Source organism: Rattus norvegicus, chromosome 15 (assembly GCF_021556685.1).
Source record: "Rattus norvegicus strain SHRSP/BbbUtx chromosome 15, alternate assembly SHRSP_T2T, whole genome shotgun sequence".
NCBI classification, from domain to species: Eukaryota; Metazoa; Chordata; class Mammalia; order Rodentia; family Muridae; genus Rattus; species Rattus norvegicus.
The window spans coordinates 8,692,806-8,708,249 of record NC_141548.1 but is presented as its reverse complement, the minus strand read 5'-3'; the positions used below and the strand labels follow the sequence as shown (position 1 = coordinate 8,708,249).

Below are 15,444 nucleotides of genomic sequence, written 5' to 3'. Positions count from 1 at the left end.
GTAGTGCAATGACCAATTTTCTGAGGAACCTCCAGACTGATTTCCAGAGGGGTTGTGTCAGTTTGCAATCCCACCAACAATGGTGGAGTGTTCCTCTTTCTCCACATCCTCGGCAGCATCTGCTGTCCCGAGTTTTTTATCTTAGCCATTCTGACTGGCGTGAGGTGGAATCTCTGGGTTGTTTTGATTTGCATTTCCCTGATGACTAAAGATGTTGAATATTTCTTTAGGTGCTTTTCGACCATTCAATAATCCTCAGCTGAGAATGTTTTGTTTAGCTCTGTACCCCATTTTTAACAGGGTTATTTGGCTCTCTGGAGTCTAACTTTGTGAGTTCTTTGTATATTTTGGATATAAGCCCTCTGTCTGTTGTAGGATTGGTAAAGATCTTTTCCCAATCTGTTGCTTGCCATTTTGTCCTAATGACAGTGTCTTTTGCCCTACAGAAGCTTTGCAGCTTTATGAGGTCCCATTTGTTAATTCTTGATCTTAGAGCATAAGCCCTTGGTGTTTTGTTCAGGAAATTTTCTCCAGTTCCCCTGTGTTCAAGACTCTTCCCCACTTTTTCTTCTATTAGTTTGAGTGTATCTGGTTTGATGTGGAGGTCCTTGATCCACTTGGATTTACACTTTGTACAGGGTGATAAGCATGGATCGATCTGCATTCTTCTGCATGCTGACCTCTAGCTGAACAAGCACCATTTATCTTTCTTAACCGCACTGTCCATGCTATCATCTTCCATCTATAAGACTGAAGTGGACCCAAACCTTTAACAGTGAACGGCAGCGCCCTCTAGCCAGAGCCGACAGCTGATGAGTTGCTTGCATAAGCTCTGCTGCAGACCTTTCTCTTGTCTCAAGGAAGGGCTGGCCAACCACTTGTCCTCTGTGTTGGCCTGCAAAATAGTTTTCATTTTTAAACTGAAGAAGTTGTAAAATCGTAAATGTGATATTTAAGCTTTCCTCCTCCAATGCCTTTAAATGAATGGTATTTCTACAAGGACAGAGGTAGCTGCACAGTGTGCTCTTGGCCTATGATCCCGGAACTCTTAGAGCTAAGTGGGACATCACAAATTCAAGGCCATCCCAGGCTACAGAGCCTGTCTCAAACAGCTAACAAATGACAGGAAGAGGGGAGGGGACAGAGAAGGAGGGGTAGGAATGGGAAGAAATAAGCTAGAAGAAGGGGAGAAAGAGGAGTAGCTTTTTTAAGAAACACTGTGGGGGCTGGGGATTTAGCTCAGTGGTAGAGCACTTACCTAGGAAGCGCAAGGCCCTGGGTTCGGTCCCCAGCTCCGAAAAAAAGAACCAAAAAAAAAAAAAAAAAAAAAAAAAAAAAAAAAAAAGAAACACTGTGGATCTGATTTGTTCTTGATTATTTATTCACCTAGTTCTTTTTATTTCAATGTGAAAGCACTCCACTCAGGGAGAGGGAACAGGTTAGGCGTATACAAGACTGCAAAGAAAGATGTCAAGATGAGGTCCTCTGCTCTCTAGCTTCAATGTACAGAGTATTCACCAGATACAGAATTCTGAAAGGAAACACCATTCAACACTTTAATATCATACTGTGTTGCTATTGGCTGACATGGTTTACAAAAGCTCAGATTTAAAGCACACACACACACACACACACACACATACCACACACACACACACATACCACACACACACCACACACACACCACACACATACCACACACACACACACACACCACACACACACACCACACACACACACACACACCACACACACACACACCACACACACACCACACACACACACCACACACACATACATACACACACACCACACACACACACACCACACACACATACATACACACACACCACACACACACACACCCACACACACACACACCACACACACACACACCACACACACACACACCACACACACACACACCACACACACACACACCACACACACACCACACACACACATACACCACACACACACATACACCACACACACACACCACACACACACACACACACACCACACACACACACACACCTACATACACACACACCACACACATCACATACCACACACACCACACACACCACACACACACACACACACACACACCACACACACACACACACACACACACACACACACACACACACCACCTCCTGAGGCTGCATTAAAAAAAAACTGTACTGTTTCCTCATTTGAGAAATGAATTTTAGGTTCAAATAACCCAGAGAGTAAACAGGATCCAACAGTTGGGGAAGGGAGCTGGCTAGTGGGTTTTCACCCTGAGCATTTACACAGTAATCACTTGCTTTGAAGGATTTCTTTCTAACATTCTTTTCTGTGTACACTAAGCACTGCAATTCATTACACTTTTGGAAGACACAGAGAATTTGCTAGGTTCTACGGTTCTTGGCTGTCTTGGCTGTTCATCTCAAATTTAGTGTGTACGTACTCAATATTGGTGATGAGTCTTAAATTATGATCTAATTTTGGTCGTTTCCATTGTAATGTCTTTCCCTTTAGACAGTCAAATACCATTTCTGCCCCAATGTATTTCCGCTATCTGCTAAGGGGCAAGGGCAGGTGGGTGTGTAATTGTGGTGTGCCTCAATAGGAGGGGACTTTTATCATATGTTTCCATCTATCAATCTAAACCGGAAAACAAGGTATTAAAAAAACAGATTTTTTTGTTGTTGTTGTTGATGGTATCACACTTCCGTAGTCAGAGTACCCTGACTTCCAGCCCTCAGGCTCAGAGCCGAAAGCACGCCCACTCAAAATCCTCTCCAGCTTAATTTTGATGAGAGTGATAGTACCCTCAGGAGGGGCGAGATAAAAGTGTGTCTAATTACACGTTCATAGCAGAATTCGCCAGAGCCAGGTTCACACCCCTCATCTTGGGTAAATTTCCTCTACGTGGCTTCTGATGCACAGGAGACCCTTTCCTTTAAGCCAGCCTCTATGCATCTCACTCCGCCCATGGCCAGGTCTCTGGGCTCCTACAAGCTTCCCAGAGCCTTGGTAGGTGCCGGCAGGCCATCCACAGATAACCTCCGGTGGTTACTAGGAGAGGGGCTGGAATGCGGTGGGGGGTTGTGTTCGTAGTACTCCCAGGAAGTCCTGATGTCACAAGAGCGGCAAGGACATAGCAAGGAGGAGTCGAGTTACAGTAAGGATGGGCAGTGGCGCGCGCGGCCAGAGCACACGCTCCAGCCGCAGGGAATCGTAGGCAGAAGCCTGTTCAGCTTTGCTCGCCCAGCCCGCCCCGGAGGAGGCACGCTCCGCGCCTCTGCTTGTCAAGCGTCAAGCTGGAAACATTCACACTGACCTTAGCATGCCACGGCTCTGCTCGGCGTGCCAACTCTGCGTGCGAGCGGAGGCTGAAGACGCCACAGTGGGGTTCCAGCTGGTTGATTAATGAGAAAAATAATGTATTTTGGTGAGTGTTCACTCTGATGACGCAATTTTGGGCTGGGGGAGGGGGGGCAGATTGTCCGGCGGCTCTCCATCGTGCAAGCAAACGCTTAAAAAAAATAAAAAAAAAATCTTCAAACTGTTAGAATATATTACACCAAAGGAACCTCCAGCGGGCAACTGGCAGACCTGATAGTGCGGAGTTAAAAGCTCTCTTTGTGCTACCTTTGGGGATGGTAATCAACTGTGCACGGATGAAATTGGAAAAGAAGAGGTGGGGTGATTAAACTTTGCTTTGACTTGGCACGAAGTTGGTTTATTTAGCTAGGTGAAGGAGATGTGGTGAAGCGTGGGAAGTCATGGACTAACTTAATGGAATGCGAGGCAAAGTTCCCACAGGACTGATGCCCTGGGAGCTTAGTAAACATGAATGTCTTCTCAAGCATTGGGATTTTTCCTATTTAAGAGGCAGGGAAACATTGTGCGAGCAGTCCTTCCCCGCCCGGTGTTACTTCAGGCTAAACGAGGATAGCACCAAATGCTTATTCCTTTAAACCTTCCGAGTTCATGAGGCTGATAAGTATGTGTGCGTGCGGTTTAGTTTGGGGCTGCGGAGGAGCGTTCCCTGAGGCTTTCAGCTGAGCTACCTGCCTTTGCAAAAAGCTTGTAGAGGCTTAGATGTGGGCTCTGAGCTGAGCACTGTGAGCAGCCTAGGAGCTGAGTTGTACCTTCGCAGTGCAACGCTGGCTGCAAGCTTTCATCTGAGAAAAGGCAGAGACATTCACTTCTGAGAAGAGACCAAAGAATTAGGAGGAGCCTTTCCTCCTCCCTGGAGTTATGTTTTCATTCTGTAAGTCCCAGCCGGTGTCATCATCGTTTAACAGCATCTATCTGATATTAAAAGGTTTGTGGGAGCAACTGGAGCGGGGCATCTGATATCAAAAGGTTTGTGGGAGCAACTGGAGTGGGGCTGAGGGTACTATTGTATGCCGCAGACACAATGGGGGACTTGGGGTTTTGCTTTAAGTATGAAATTAATAGTCTTCCTTCAAGTTAAATTTAGATTCGTGTGGCTGGGCACTATTAGTTTTTTGGGCATGGATTCCTCTGTATGATATTTGCTTTGCCTTGTCTTGTTTCTTTTTTAGAGCCTTTTGGAACATTTGAGAAAGTGTTCAAGGAACCTGAGTTTCAAAACAAAAACCTTAATGCCTTTAGTTGTCTTGACAGCAGCTTTGATTGCCCTATAATTGGTGTCATTTTAGAAAAGAATTCCTAAAATAACCAGAATTGATTTAAAAGAAAGGATCCCCATTCCGTATCCCAATTCAAGCAGGATCCAGACTTAAGGAGCACTTTTCCCGTGGGCAGTTATAAGGGGCATGCTTATTTATTAAGAATGAATAGAACAGCATGTGTGTGATTTTTGAAAAATGGAGAAACTTGTGAAGATAATGTGTCTTTTTAGCATAATTAAATTTCAGCTTCTATAATGAAATTCAGGGAAATATAAGACTATTATGATTTTAGTTTAGCTTTGGGGGTTGTATAAAAATGCCTGGTAGGATTTTGAAGTAGAACCAATCAGAGAAGCAGGAAGGGTCTCAAAGTCCAGGTAAGAGGCTGCCCATGCTGTGCTGAGCTGCATATGGTGACTGACTAGCTCACTGTCACTGAACTAGCTCGTGTTGTTAACTGTGTGCTAACCCAGTTGTTTTGTAAGGGACAGCTCTACAGGCAATTAGTTTCCTGTAAGCTTTTAATAGCATGAATGTCCCACTTACTCCAGCTTAAACTACACTTTTGACAACTACAAGTTGCCCTCAAGGATGTGAACATAGCTTTGTCTTACCATCAGCCCCACCATTATTCCAGTGTGACAAACGTTTTTTACATTCTTAAAAGGAAGTAGTGTGTATATCAAAAATGTTAGGTTTTGACAATTTATGTTATGCAGCCCCTCACTGAACTTGCTAAACAGCAGAAGCCAAACTGCGTCTTGAAAAATCACCTGTCACTCTAGAGCTAGGGCAAATAAAAAATAACAACAACAGCAGCAATAATAATAATAATAATAATAATAACAACAACATACACATACATACATATGTGAATAAAATGAGAAAAACCTAGGCATCTTTCAGTGTCATAGCAGACTAATGTGTGTGTGCCTGCACATGTACATGTGTGTATGTTTGTGTGCATATGTACATAGATCTAAAATATTTCTATTTCAGATAGCTTCTTAAAAACAATGCTTTCAGAGTCAGATGGCGGTGGCTCATGCCTTTAATCTCAGCACTCTGGAGTCAGAGGCAGGTAGATCTCTGAGTTGAAGGCCAGCCTAGTCTACAGAGTGAGTTTCAGGACAGCTAGGGCTATGCAGAGAAACACTGTTCTAAAGGAAAAAAAAAGAAACAAACAAAAACAAAAGCAATGCTTCAATTGCAAATTTATTGACGCTTTATTATTTTCATCATTTTTGAGCTGTTAATGATTTATCAAGCCAAGACCAATAGGGGCAAAAGGACAACAGATCTTCATTCTTGGGCTTTTATGATCACTAGTGGCAATGGGATAAGCAGGGTCCCAGTAGGACAACTAAGAGTATGGTGAAGCTATGTGGAGAAGTGAATTGGGAGACAAGTGAATAGGTCCCTTCTCACACACATAACCTGATTTGCAAGGTGTTACCCCATTCAAATGCAGAGTCTTTCCTGACAAGGCTGGCTGAAACTGCCTGCTTTAAGCTTCCTTCCCTTGGGGCACTAAGTAGCTGGACTTGTGCAAGGTCAGCTGGCATGACTTGAGTGTGTATGTAAATGGGTAAGCTGTATGTATGAGATTTCCAGTTCTTAACACAGGCCCCTCTGAATCTATTCTGCCATACCTATGGTACTAAAGACTCTTAAGAACTAGAGCCCTGTTGGGGATTTAGCTCAGTGGTAGAACGCTTGCCTAGGAAGCGCAAGGCCCTGGGTTCGGTCCCCAGCTCCAAAAAAAAAAAAAAGAACTAGAGCCGTACTTTCATATCCTATTGAGATTTTTTTCCATCTTTATTAAATTTGGTATTTCTTATTTACATTTAAATGTTATTCCCTTTCCTGGTTTTGAGGCCAACATCCCCCTAGCCTCTCCCCCTCCCCTTCTATATGGGTATTCTCCTCCCCATCCTCCCCCCATTGCCGCCCTCCCCCCAACAATCTAGTTCACTGGGGGTTCAGTCTTAGCAGGACCCAGGGCTTCCCCTTCCACTGGTGCTCTTACTAGGCTATTCATTGCTACTTATGAGGTCAGAGTCCAGGGTCAGTCCACGTATAGTCTTTAGGTAGTGGCTTAGTCCCTGGAAGCTCTGGTTGCTTGGCATTGTTGTACATATGGGGTCTCGAGCCCCTTCAAGCTCTTCCAGTTCTTTCTCTAATTCCTTCAACGGGGGTCCCGTTCTCAGTTCAGTGGTTTGCTGCTGGCATTCGCCTCTGTATTTGCTGTATTCTGGCTGTGTCTCTCAGGAGAGATCTACATCCGGCTCCTGTCGGTCTGCACTTCTTTGCTTCATCCATCTTGTCTAATTGGATGGCTGTATATGTATGGGCCACATGTGGGGCAGGCTCTGAATGGGTGTTCCTTCAGTCTCTGTTTTAATCTTTGCCTCTCTCTTCCCTGCCAAGGGTATTCTTGTTCCCCTTTTAAAGAAGGAGTGAAGCATTCACATTTTGATCATCCGTCTTGAGTTTCGAGTATTCTGTGCATCTAGCATTTGGGCTAATATCCACTTACCAATGAGTGCATACCATGTGTGTTATTCTGAGATTGGATTACCTCACTCAGGATGATATTTTCTAGTTCATTCCATTTGCCTATGAATTTCATAAAATCATTGTTTTTGATACCTGAGTAATATTCCATTGTGTAGATGTACCACATTTTCTGTATCCATTCCTCTGTTGAAGGGCATCTGGGATATTTCCAGCTTCTGGCAATTATAAATAAGGCTGCTATGAACATAGTGGAGCATGTGTCTTTGTTATATGTTTGGGCATCTTTTGGGTATATGCCCAAGAGAGGTATAGCTGGGTCCTCAGGTAGTACAATGTCCAATTTTCTGAGGAACCTGCAGACTGATTTCCAGAGTGGTTGTACCAGTCTGCAATCCCACCAACAATGGAGGAGTGTTCCTCTTTCTCCGCATCCTCGCCAGCATCTGCTGTCACCGGAGTTTTTGCTCTTAGCCATTCTCACTTGTGTGAGGTGGAATCTCAGGGTTATTTTGATTTGCATTTCCCTGATGACTAAGGATGTTGAACATTTCTTTAGATGCTTCATGGCCATTCTGTATTCCTCAGCTGTGAATTCTTTGTTTAGATCTGAACCCCATTTTTAATAGGGTTATTCGTCTCCCAGCAGTATAACTTGATGAGTTCTTTTTACATTTTGGATATAAGCCCTCTATCAGTTGTAGGATTGGTAAAGATCTTTTCCCAATCTGTTGGTTGCCGTTTTGTCCAAACCACAGTGTCCTTTGCCTTACAGAAGCTTTGTAGCTTTATGAGATCCCATTTGTCGATTCTTGATCTTAGAGCATAAGCCATTGGTGTTTTGTTCAAGAAATTTTCTCCAGTGCCCATGTGTTCGAGATGCTTTCTCACTTTTTTTTTATTAATTTGAGTGTATCTGGTTTGATGTGGAGGTCCTTGATCCACTTGGACTTAAGCTTTGTACAGGGTGATAAGCATGGATCGATCTGCATTCTTCTACATGCTGACCTCCAGTTGAACCAGCACCATTTGCTGAAAATGCTATCTTTTTTCCATTGGATAGTTTTGGCTCCTTCATCAAAAATCAAGTGACCATAGATGTGTGGGTTCATTTCTGGGTCTTCAATTCTATTCCACTGGTCTATTTGCGTGTCTCTGTACCAATACTATACAGTTTTTTATCACTATTGTGCTGTAATACTGCTTCAGGGATAGTGATTCCCCTAGAAGTCCTTTTATTGTTGAGGATAGTTTTAGCTATCCTGGGTTTCTGGTTATTCCAGATGAATTTTTAAATTGTTTTGTCTAACTCTATGGAGAATTGGATTGGAATTTTGATGAGGATTGCATTGAATCTGTAAATCATTTTTGGTAAAATGGCCATTTTTACTATATTAATCCTGCCAATCCATGAGCATGGGAAATCTTTCCATCTTCTGAGACCTTCTTCAATTTCTTTCTTCAGAGGCTTGAAGTTCTTATCATAGAGATCTTTCACTTGGTTGGTTAAAGTCACACAGAGGTATTTTATATTATTTGGTATTATTATGAAGGGTGTTGTTTCCTTAATTTCTTTCTCAGCTTGTTTCTCTTTTGTGTAGAGGAAGGCTACTTATTTGTTTGAGTTAATTTTATACCCAGCCACTTTGCTGAAGGTGTTTATCAGGTTTAGTAGTTCTCTGGTGGTACTTTGGGGATCACTTAAATATACTATCATATCATCTGCAAATAGTGATATTTTGACTTGTTCCTTTCCAATCTGTATGCTTTGCTCGCCTTTTGTTGTCTGATTGCTATGGCTTGGTCTTCAAGAACTATATTGAATAAATAGGGAGAGAGTAGGCAGTCTTGTCTGATTTTAGTGGAATTGCTTCAAGTTTCTCTCCATTTAGTTTAATGTTAGCTACTGGTTCGCTGTATATGGCTTTTACTATGTTTAGGTATGTTGAATTCCTGTTCTTTCCAGGACTTTTATCATGAAGGGGTGTTGAATTTCATCAAATGCTTTCTCAGCATATAATGAAATGATCATGTGGTTTTTACCTTTCAGTTTGTTTATATAGTGGATTATGTTGATGGTTTTCCGTATATTAAACCATCCCTGCATACCTGGGATGAAGCCTACTCGATCATGATGGATGATTGTTTTGAGGTGTTCTTGGATTAGGTCTTCAAGAATTATATTGAGTATTTTTGCATAGATATTCATAAGGGAAATTGGTCTGGAGTTCTCTTTCTTTGTTGGGTCTCTGTGTGGTTTATGTATAAGAGTAATTATGGCTTCATAGAAGGAATTCGGTAGCACTCTGTTTCAATTTTGTGGAATAGTTTGGATAGTATTGGTATGAGGTCTTCTATGAAGGTCTGATAGAATTCTGCACTGAACCCATCTGGACCTGGGCTCTTTTGGGTTGGGAGACTTATACTGACTGCTTCTATTTCGTTAGGAGTTATGGGGTTGTTTAAATGGTTTATCTGTACCTGATTTAACTTCGATACCTGGTATCTGTCTAGGAAATTGTCCATTTCCTGCAGATTTTCAAGTTTTGTTGAATATAGACTTTTGTAGTAGGATCTGATGATTTTTTTGAATTTCCTCTGATTCTGTAGTTATGTCTCCCTTTTCATTTCTGATTTTGTTAATTTGGACACACTCTCTGTGTCCTCTCGTTAGTCTGGCTAAGGGTTTATTTATCTTGTTGATTTTCTCAAAGAACCAACTTTGGGTTCTGTTGATTCTTTCTATGGTCCTTTTTGTTTCTACTTGGTTGATTTCAGCTCTGAGTTTGATTATTTCCTGCCTTCTACTCCTCCTGGGTGTATTTGCTTCTTTTTGTTCTAGAGCTTTTAGGTGTGCTGTCAAGCTGCTGATATATGCTCTTTCCTGTTTCTTTCTGCAGGCATTCAGAGATATGAGTTTTCCTCTTAGCACAGCTTTCATTGTGTCCCATAAGTTTGGGTATGTTGTACCTTCATTTTCATTAAATTCTAAGAAGTCTTTAATTTCTTTCTTTATTTCTTCCTTGACCAGGTTATCATTGAGTAAAGCATTGTTCAACTTCCATGTATATGTGGGCGTTCTTTCCTTGTTGTTGTTGAAGACCAGCTTTAGCCCATGGTGGTCTGATAGGACTCATGGAATTATTTCTATCTTTCTGTATCTGTTGAAGCCTGTTTTGTGATCCAGTATATGGTCAATTGCAGACAAGTGCCCTGAGTTGGTAAGAAGAAGGTATATCCTTTTGTTTTAAGATAGAATGTTCTATAATATCATTTAAGTCCATTTGGTTCATAACTTCTCTTATTCTGTCTATGTCTCTGTTTCATTTCTTTTACATGATCTGTCCATTGATGAGAGTGGGGTGTTGAAATCTCCTACTCTAATTGTGTGGGATGGAATGTGTGCTTTGAGCTTTAGTAAGGTTTCTTTTATGTACATAGGTGCCCTTGTATTTGGAGAATAGATATTTAGGATTGAGAGTTCATCTTGGTAGATTTTTCCTTTGATGACTATGAAGTGTCCTTCGTTATCTTTTTTGATGACTTTTGGTTGAAAATCGATTTTATTTGATATTATAATGGGTACTCCAGCTTGCTTCTTCAGACCATTTGCTTGGAAAGTTGTTTTCCAGCCTTTTACTCTGAGGTAGTGTCTGTCTTTGACTCTGAGGTTTGTTTCCTGTAGGCAGCAAAATTACGTATTTTGCTCATTACATATCCAGTTTGTTAATCTTTGTCTTTTTATTGGGTAATTGAGTCCATGAATTTGAGAGATATTAAGGAATAGTGATTGTTGCTTCCTGTTATCTTCATATTTGGAGGTAAGATTATGTTTGTGTGCTTGTCTTCTCTTTGTTTTGTTGCAACACAATTACTTTCTTGCTTTTTCTAGGGTGTAACTTGCCTTCTTGTGTTGGGCTTTACCATTTATTATCCTTTGTAGTGCTGGATTTGTAGAAAGATATTGTGTAAATTTGGTTTTGTCAAGGAATATCTTGGTTTCTCCATCTATGTTAATTGAGAATTTTGCTGGATACAGTAACCTGGGAAGGCATTTGTGTTCTCTCAGGGTCTGTATGAAATCTGTCCTAGATCTTCTGGTTTTCATAGTCTCTGGTGAGAAGTCTGTTGTAATTCTGATAGGTCTGCCTTTATATGTTACTTGACCTTTTTCCCTTACTGCTTTTAATATTCTTTCTTTGTTTTGTGCGTTTGGTGTTTTGACTATTATGTGATGGGAGGAGTTTCTTTTCTGGTCCAATCTATTTGGAGTTCTGTAGGCTTCTTGTATGTTCATGGGCATCTCTTTCTTTAGGTTAGGGAAGTTTTCTTCTATGATTCTGTTGAAGATATTTACTGGTCCTTTGAGTTGGGAGTCTTCACTCTCTTCTATACTTACTTTCCTTAGGTTTGATCTTCTCATTGTATCCTGGTTTTTCTGTACATTTTGGGCCTGTAACTTTTTCCGTTTTACATTATCTTTGACAGTTGTGTCAATGATTTCTATGGAATCTTCTGCTTCTGAAATTCTATCTTCTATCTCTTGTATTCTGTTGGTAATGCTTGTATTTATAGCTCTTTGTCTCTTCCTTTGGTTTTCTATATCCAGGGTTGTCTCCCTTTGTGTTTTTTGTTTGTTTGTTTGTTTGTTTGTTTGTTTCTCTCCCTTTGTGCTTTCTTTATTGTTTCTATTTCCATTTTCAATTCCTTCACCTGTTTGTGTTTTCCTGTAATTCTTTCAGGGATTTTTGTGTTTCCTCTCTAAGGGCTTTTACTTGTTTACTTGTATTTTCCTGCATTTCTGTAAGGGAGTTCTTTATGTCTTTCTTCAAGTCCTCCATCATCATGATCAAATGTGATTTTAAATCTAGATCTTGGTTTTCTGGTGTGTTTGGATATTCAGTGTTTGCTTTGGTGGGAGAATTGGGCTCTGTGATGCCATATAGTCTTGCTTTCTGTTCCTTGGGTTCCTGTGCTTGCCTCTCACCATCAGGTTGTCTCTGGTGTTACCGTGTTCTGCTATTTCTGATAGTGGCTTGACCATCTTATAGGCCTGTGTGTCAGGAGTGCTGTAGACCTGTTTTCCTGTTTTCTTTCAGCCAGTTATGGGAACAGAGTGTTCTGCTTTTAGTCGTGTAGTCTTTTTTGTTCACTGTATTTCAGCCGTTCCTGTTTACATGTGTCCTGAGTCCACCAGGCAGGTCACTTGGAGTAGAAAAGTTGGTCTTACTTCTGGTCTCGGGCCTGAAGTTGCTCTTTTTGGCTCTGTTTCAGCTCTCAGTGAGGGCAGAAACCTCAAGGGCCTGCCCCTCCTTGTCCTGTGTCCCTGCGCACAGGGGGCCCAGATGGCGCTAGGCATTTTCCTCTAGAGTTAGAAATGTGGGCAGAGAGTAGTCTCCTCTGGTTTCCCAGGCATGTCTCTCTATTGAGATTTTAATGTGGGATTTTCAGTAATTGTTTGTCTGCAGTTGCTATTTAGTGATTTGAGTTTGTCATTCAAACTGTGGGCGCACCTGTCACTCTACCAATTTTACATTCATTATTGTCGTTAAATGTGCAAAACACAAAGGAGAAAGGAAAGGGAAAATCCCAGTCAGCAGTGCAGTCAGTGGGATATGCTGTAGAAGTAAAGGGAAAATGGCAAAGATGATGAAATTAACCTTCGTGCCCCCATAAAGATTATACAAAGTTAAAAATTATATGTGCCATGGATTAATAGCCATTAATAATTTATTCACTACTGAAAGCCAGGCACCTAGGAGACTTCTCTTCAGACCCAGAAATAGAGGTTATGGGTGGTTGTCAGTACAATAGGCTAGGTGCCAGGTCCCAGTGGGGCTGAAGAGTGTCTGGTATGAAGGACAGATTTCTTGCTTGAATGCATTGCTGTGGCCACCCACTGCCCAGCCAAAGGTTGTACTATAAGTCACTGTCTCTAGCTCTGGGCACCATAAGTCTGCATCTTTCCCCTTCCCATCTCCTCTTTCTTTTCATGTTGAAGGGTCTTCATTGACAGTGGGCATAGCAACCACATGAATGTCCTCCGTTGGCCACAAAGGTGTGATGTGTTGTCTGGAGATGCCAGGAGGGACATGAGGAGCTTGGTTGTGCTCAGGAATTCTGTATGGCCTCACATCAGTGCTTCTAGACCTGAGCCTTCCATATATGACAAAAAGGCCGTCTAAAAGTGGTTGAGGCCTACTCCTTGATAATACTCCTAAAAAAGAAAATGATCTACCTGGAAAAAAATAGGCAGAACCGAGAGACAAATGTTAGCACTGACTGCAAATGTTACTATTAATAGTATAATAATTAAACCCAGAGAAAAGGGCAAGCAAGTTTTAGAAAGTATGACTGAGCTGTTAAAGTTCAGCTTGATGTTAATTGCGGTTTGGCTGTGTCCTTTATATGACTAAGGATAGGAAAAAAGAAAAAGGAAACTTTATGGTGTGCCAGTTATATGCAAAAATGCATCCATCACAAGTAAGTTTTAATACAACAAACAGCAAATGTCTAAAGAGAAGATTCTTTTCTCTTCCTTGTTAATAGATATATATGTTCTATGTATCTGGAAGGGCTGTTTTCCCTAGGCTATTTAAGAAGAGCTCACTTCAGTGTTTGCATCTTGGGCAATGGTTTAACTATGATTTCTCATCTCTGAGACTGTGTCAGAAAGGCAGTTGTGCAGTGAGGAAGAGATGAGAAGAAAGCAGCAGGCAGCACAAAGAAACATCCCCCTCTTTCTGTGCCCCCAACTCTTCATTTGCAATAAACCATCCATTATGAGAAAGGAGATTTCTGTTTCCTCCATAGAAATTTCTATAGTCCCTGAACCAGTAAGGACAGAGAATAATTTACGAAGTCATGCATCCAAGTTCCTCTCTTTGGATGTTAAATTTATACTGTCAAGTTTTATTACAAATGGATCACAATGGCATACCAGGCAACAATAGGAATGGGGACTGTGACTGACACATGCAGGAAGGGTCCTTTAAAGGGACCTAAACCTAAGGGACCTTCAAACACTTTTTCCCTAAAGCTGGTTTCCTCTGAATTCATTTGAAGTTTTCAGTTTACAAAGCCAAATTTGGGTATTGTAACAGTTAATACAGATTTTTCAACATAGCCTTATAATCTGTGCTTTTGCCTCCTGCCTTTTTCTTAAAGGCCCTTCTCAGTGGCTATAATTATATGGAAATGAGATGAGTTTATTTAAGGGATAAATCTCCAAATTCATGAGATAATGAGGACTTACAAAGTTACCCTTTTGTGGGTGGCAAATTGTTCTGAAGAAGCAAATGAAAAATTTAAATTAGTGGTTTCTAACTTCCTTTTTAGAAGATGGGGATGCAGCTTTTTACTGAGACCTCTTCGGATAAGAAAAGGTGTGTGTGTGTGTGTGTGTGTGTGTGTGTGTGTGTGTGTGTGTGTGTGTGTTTTGTTATATAGATACCCCAATATTATTCCTCATCCTCAGCTTTTGTACGTTACTTAATCTTTTTGCATCATTTGAACAATTACACTTAAGTACTGATTAATGTCGTAGATTTCGCATACATTTTTAGCTTAGCTGTTTTTTAACTTGAACAATTATTGGGTGCATCATAAGTCTTAAGACATCAAGTCATAAAGCTAATTCTTCAGGTTTCCCCTGCTTAAGAAACCAGAATGCTTGTATAAGCAGAGACTCATTTCTTCCTTGACCTTGAGAAGGGGATGTTTCCACTTGTATTACACTATGAAAAACATGACATAAAGCAGCAGAAGTCATAGTCCTTGCCTGTCTGTCGGTAAGAAAACCAATGTGTATCATTTCCCACACAGATTAGTTTTGCAGCATAATTTTTCAAATGATTGGTGGCATTAAGAGAAAATACCACCTAAGAGATGGCTAGAAATATCAAAACTTAAAGTGGCTGAGATCATGCTTGAACGAAATTACTAGGGTTGGAAATAGCAAGATGTTTCTCTCTGTCACAACATTTAAATTGTTACAAGGCAGTTGGGAGTCAGCCAGCCTTCCTTGTGTATGAACTCCAGGGTGGCACAGCCTTTAATACAGAAAAATAGGATGTAAAAGTTACCCTGGATAGAGTCTCCAATACATTTGTAGGAACTAAGACAGTCAGCCCCATCTCCTGACCCAAGTATTGGTTTCTTCTATGGCCCACTCACAATATCATGTTCCTGTAAGGTGAGAGAGAAGAAAAGTTGCATGGTCAAAGTCAGAAAAGGAATAAATCAACAGCATTACCACGTGGTATCATAAATG

At 41.2% G+C, this 15,444-nt stretch overlaps 1 protein-coding gene and 1 long non-coding RNA gene across 15 annotated transcripts in view; one reads left to right on the top strand and one right to left on the bottom strand.

The window, feature by feature from the left end:
* Positions 1-1,358: 1,358 nt before the first annotated feature.
* LOC148000804 (uncharacterized) lies at positions 1,359-3,068 on the bottom strand. The gene is made up of 2 exons (XR_015638208.1): positions 2,856-3,068; positions 1,359-1,531 (listed from the first exon to the last, which is right to left on the bottom strand). It is a non-coding gene; the product is annotated as an uncharacterized LOC148000804 (long non-coding RNA).
* Positions 3,069-3,145: 77 nt separating this feature from the next.
* The window catches only part of Zfp385d (zinc finger protein 385D), a 383,190-nt gene continuing 370,891 nt past the window's right edge, over positions 3,146-15,444 (top strand). For 3 of the 14 annotated variants that reach the window (XM_087585513.1, XM_087585522.1, XM_087585516.1), the window contains exon 1: positions 3,175-3,442. In XM_087585513.1, coding sequence (XP_087441639.1) covers positions 3,421-3,442 — 22 coding nt within the window. In that variant the 5' untranslated portion in view covers positions 3,175-3,420. 14 annotated transcript variants of the gene reach the window in all.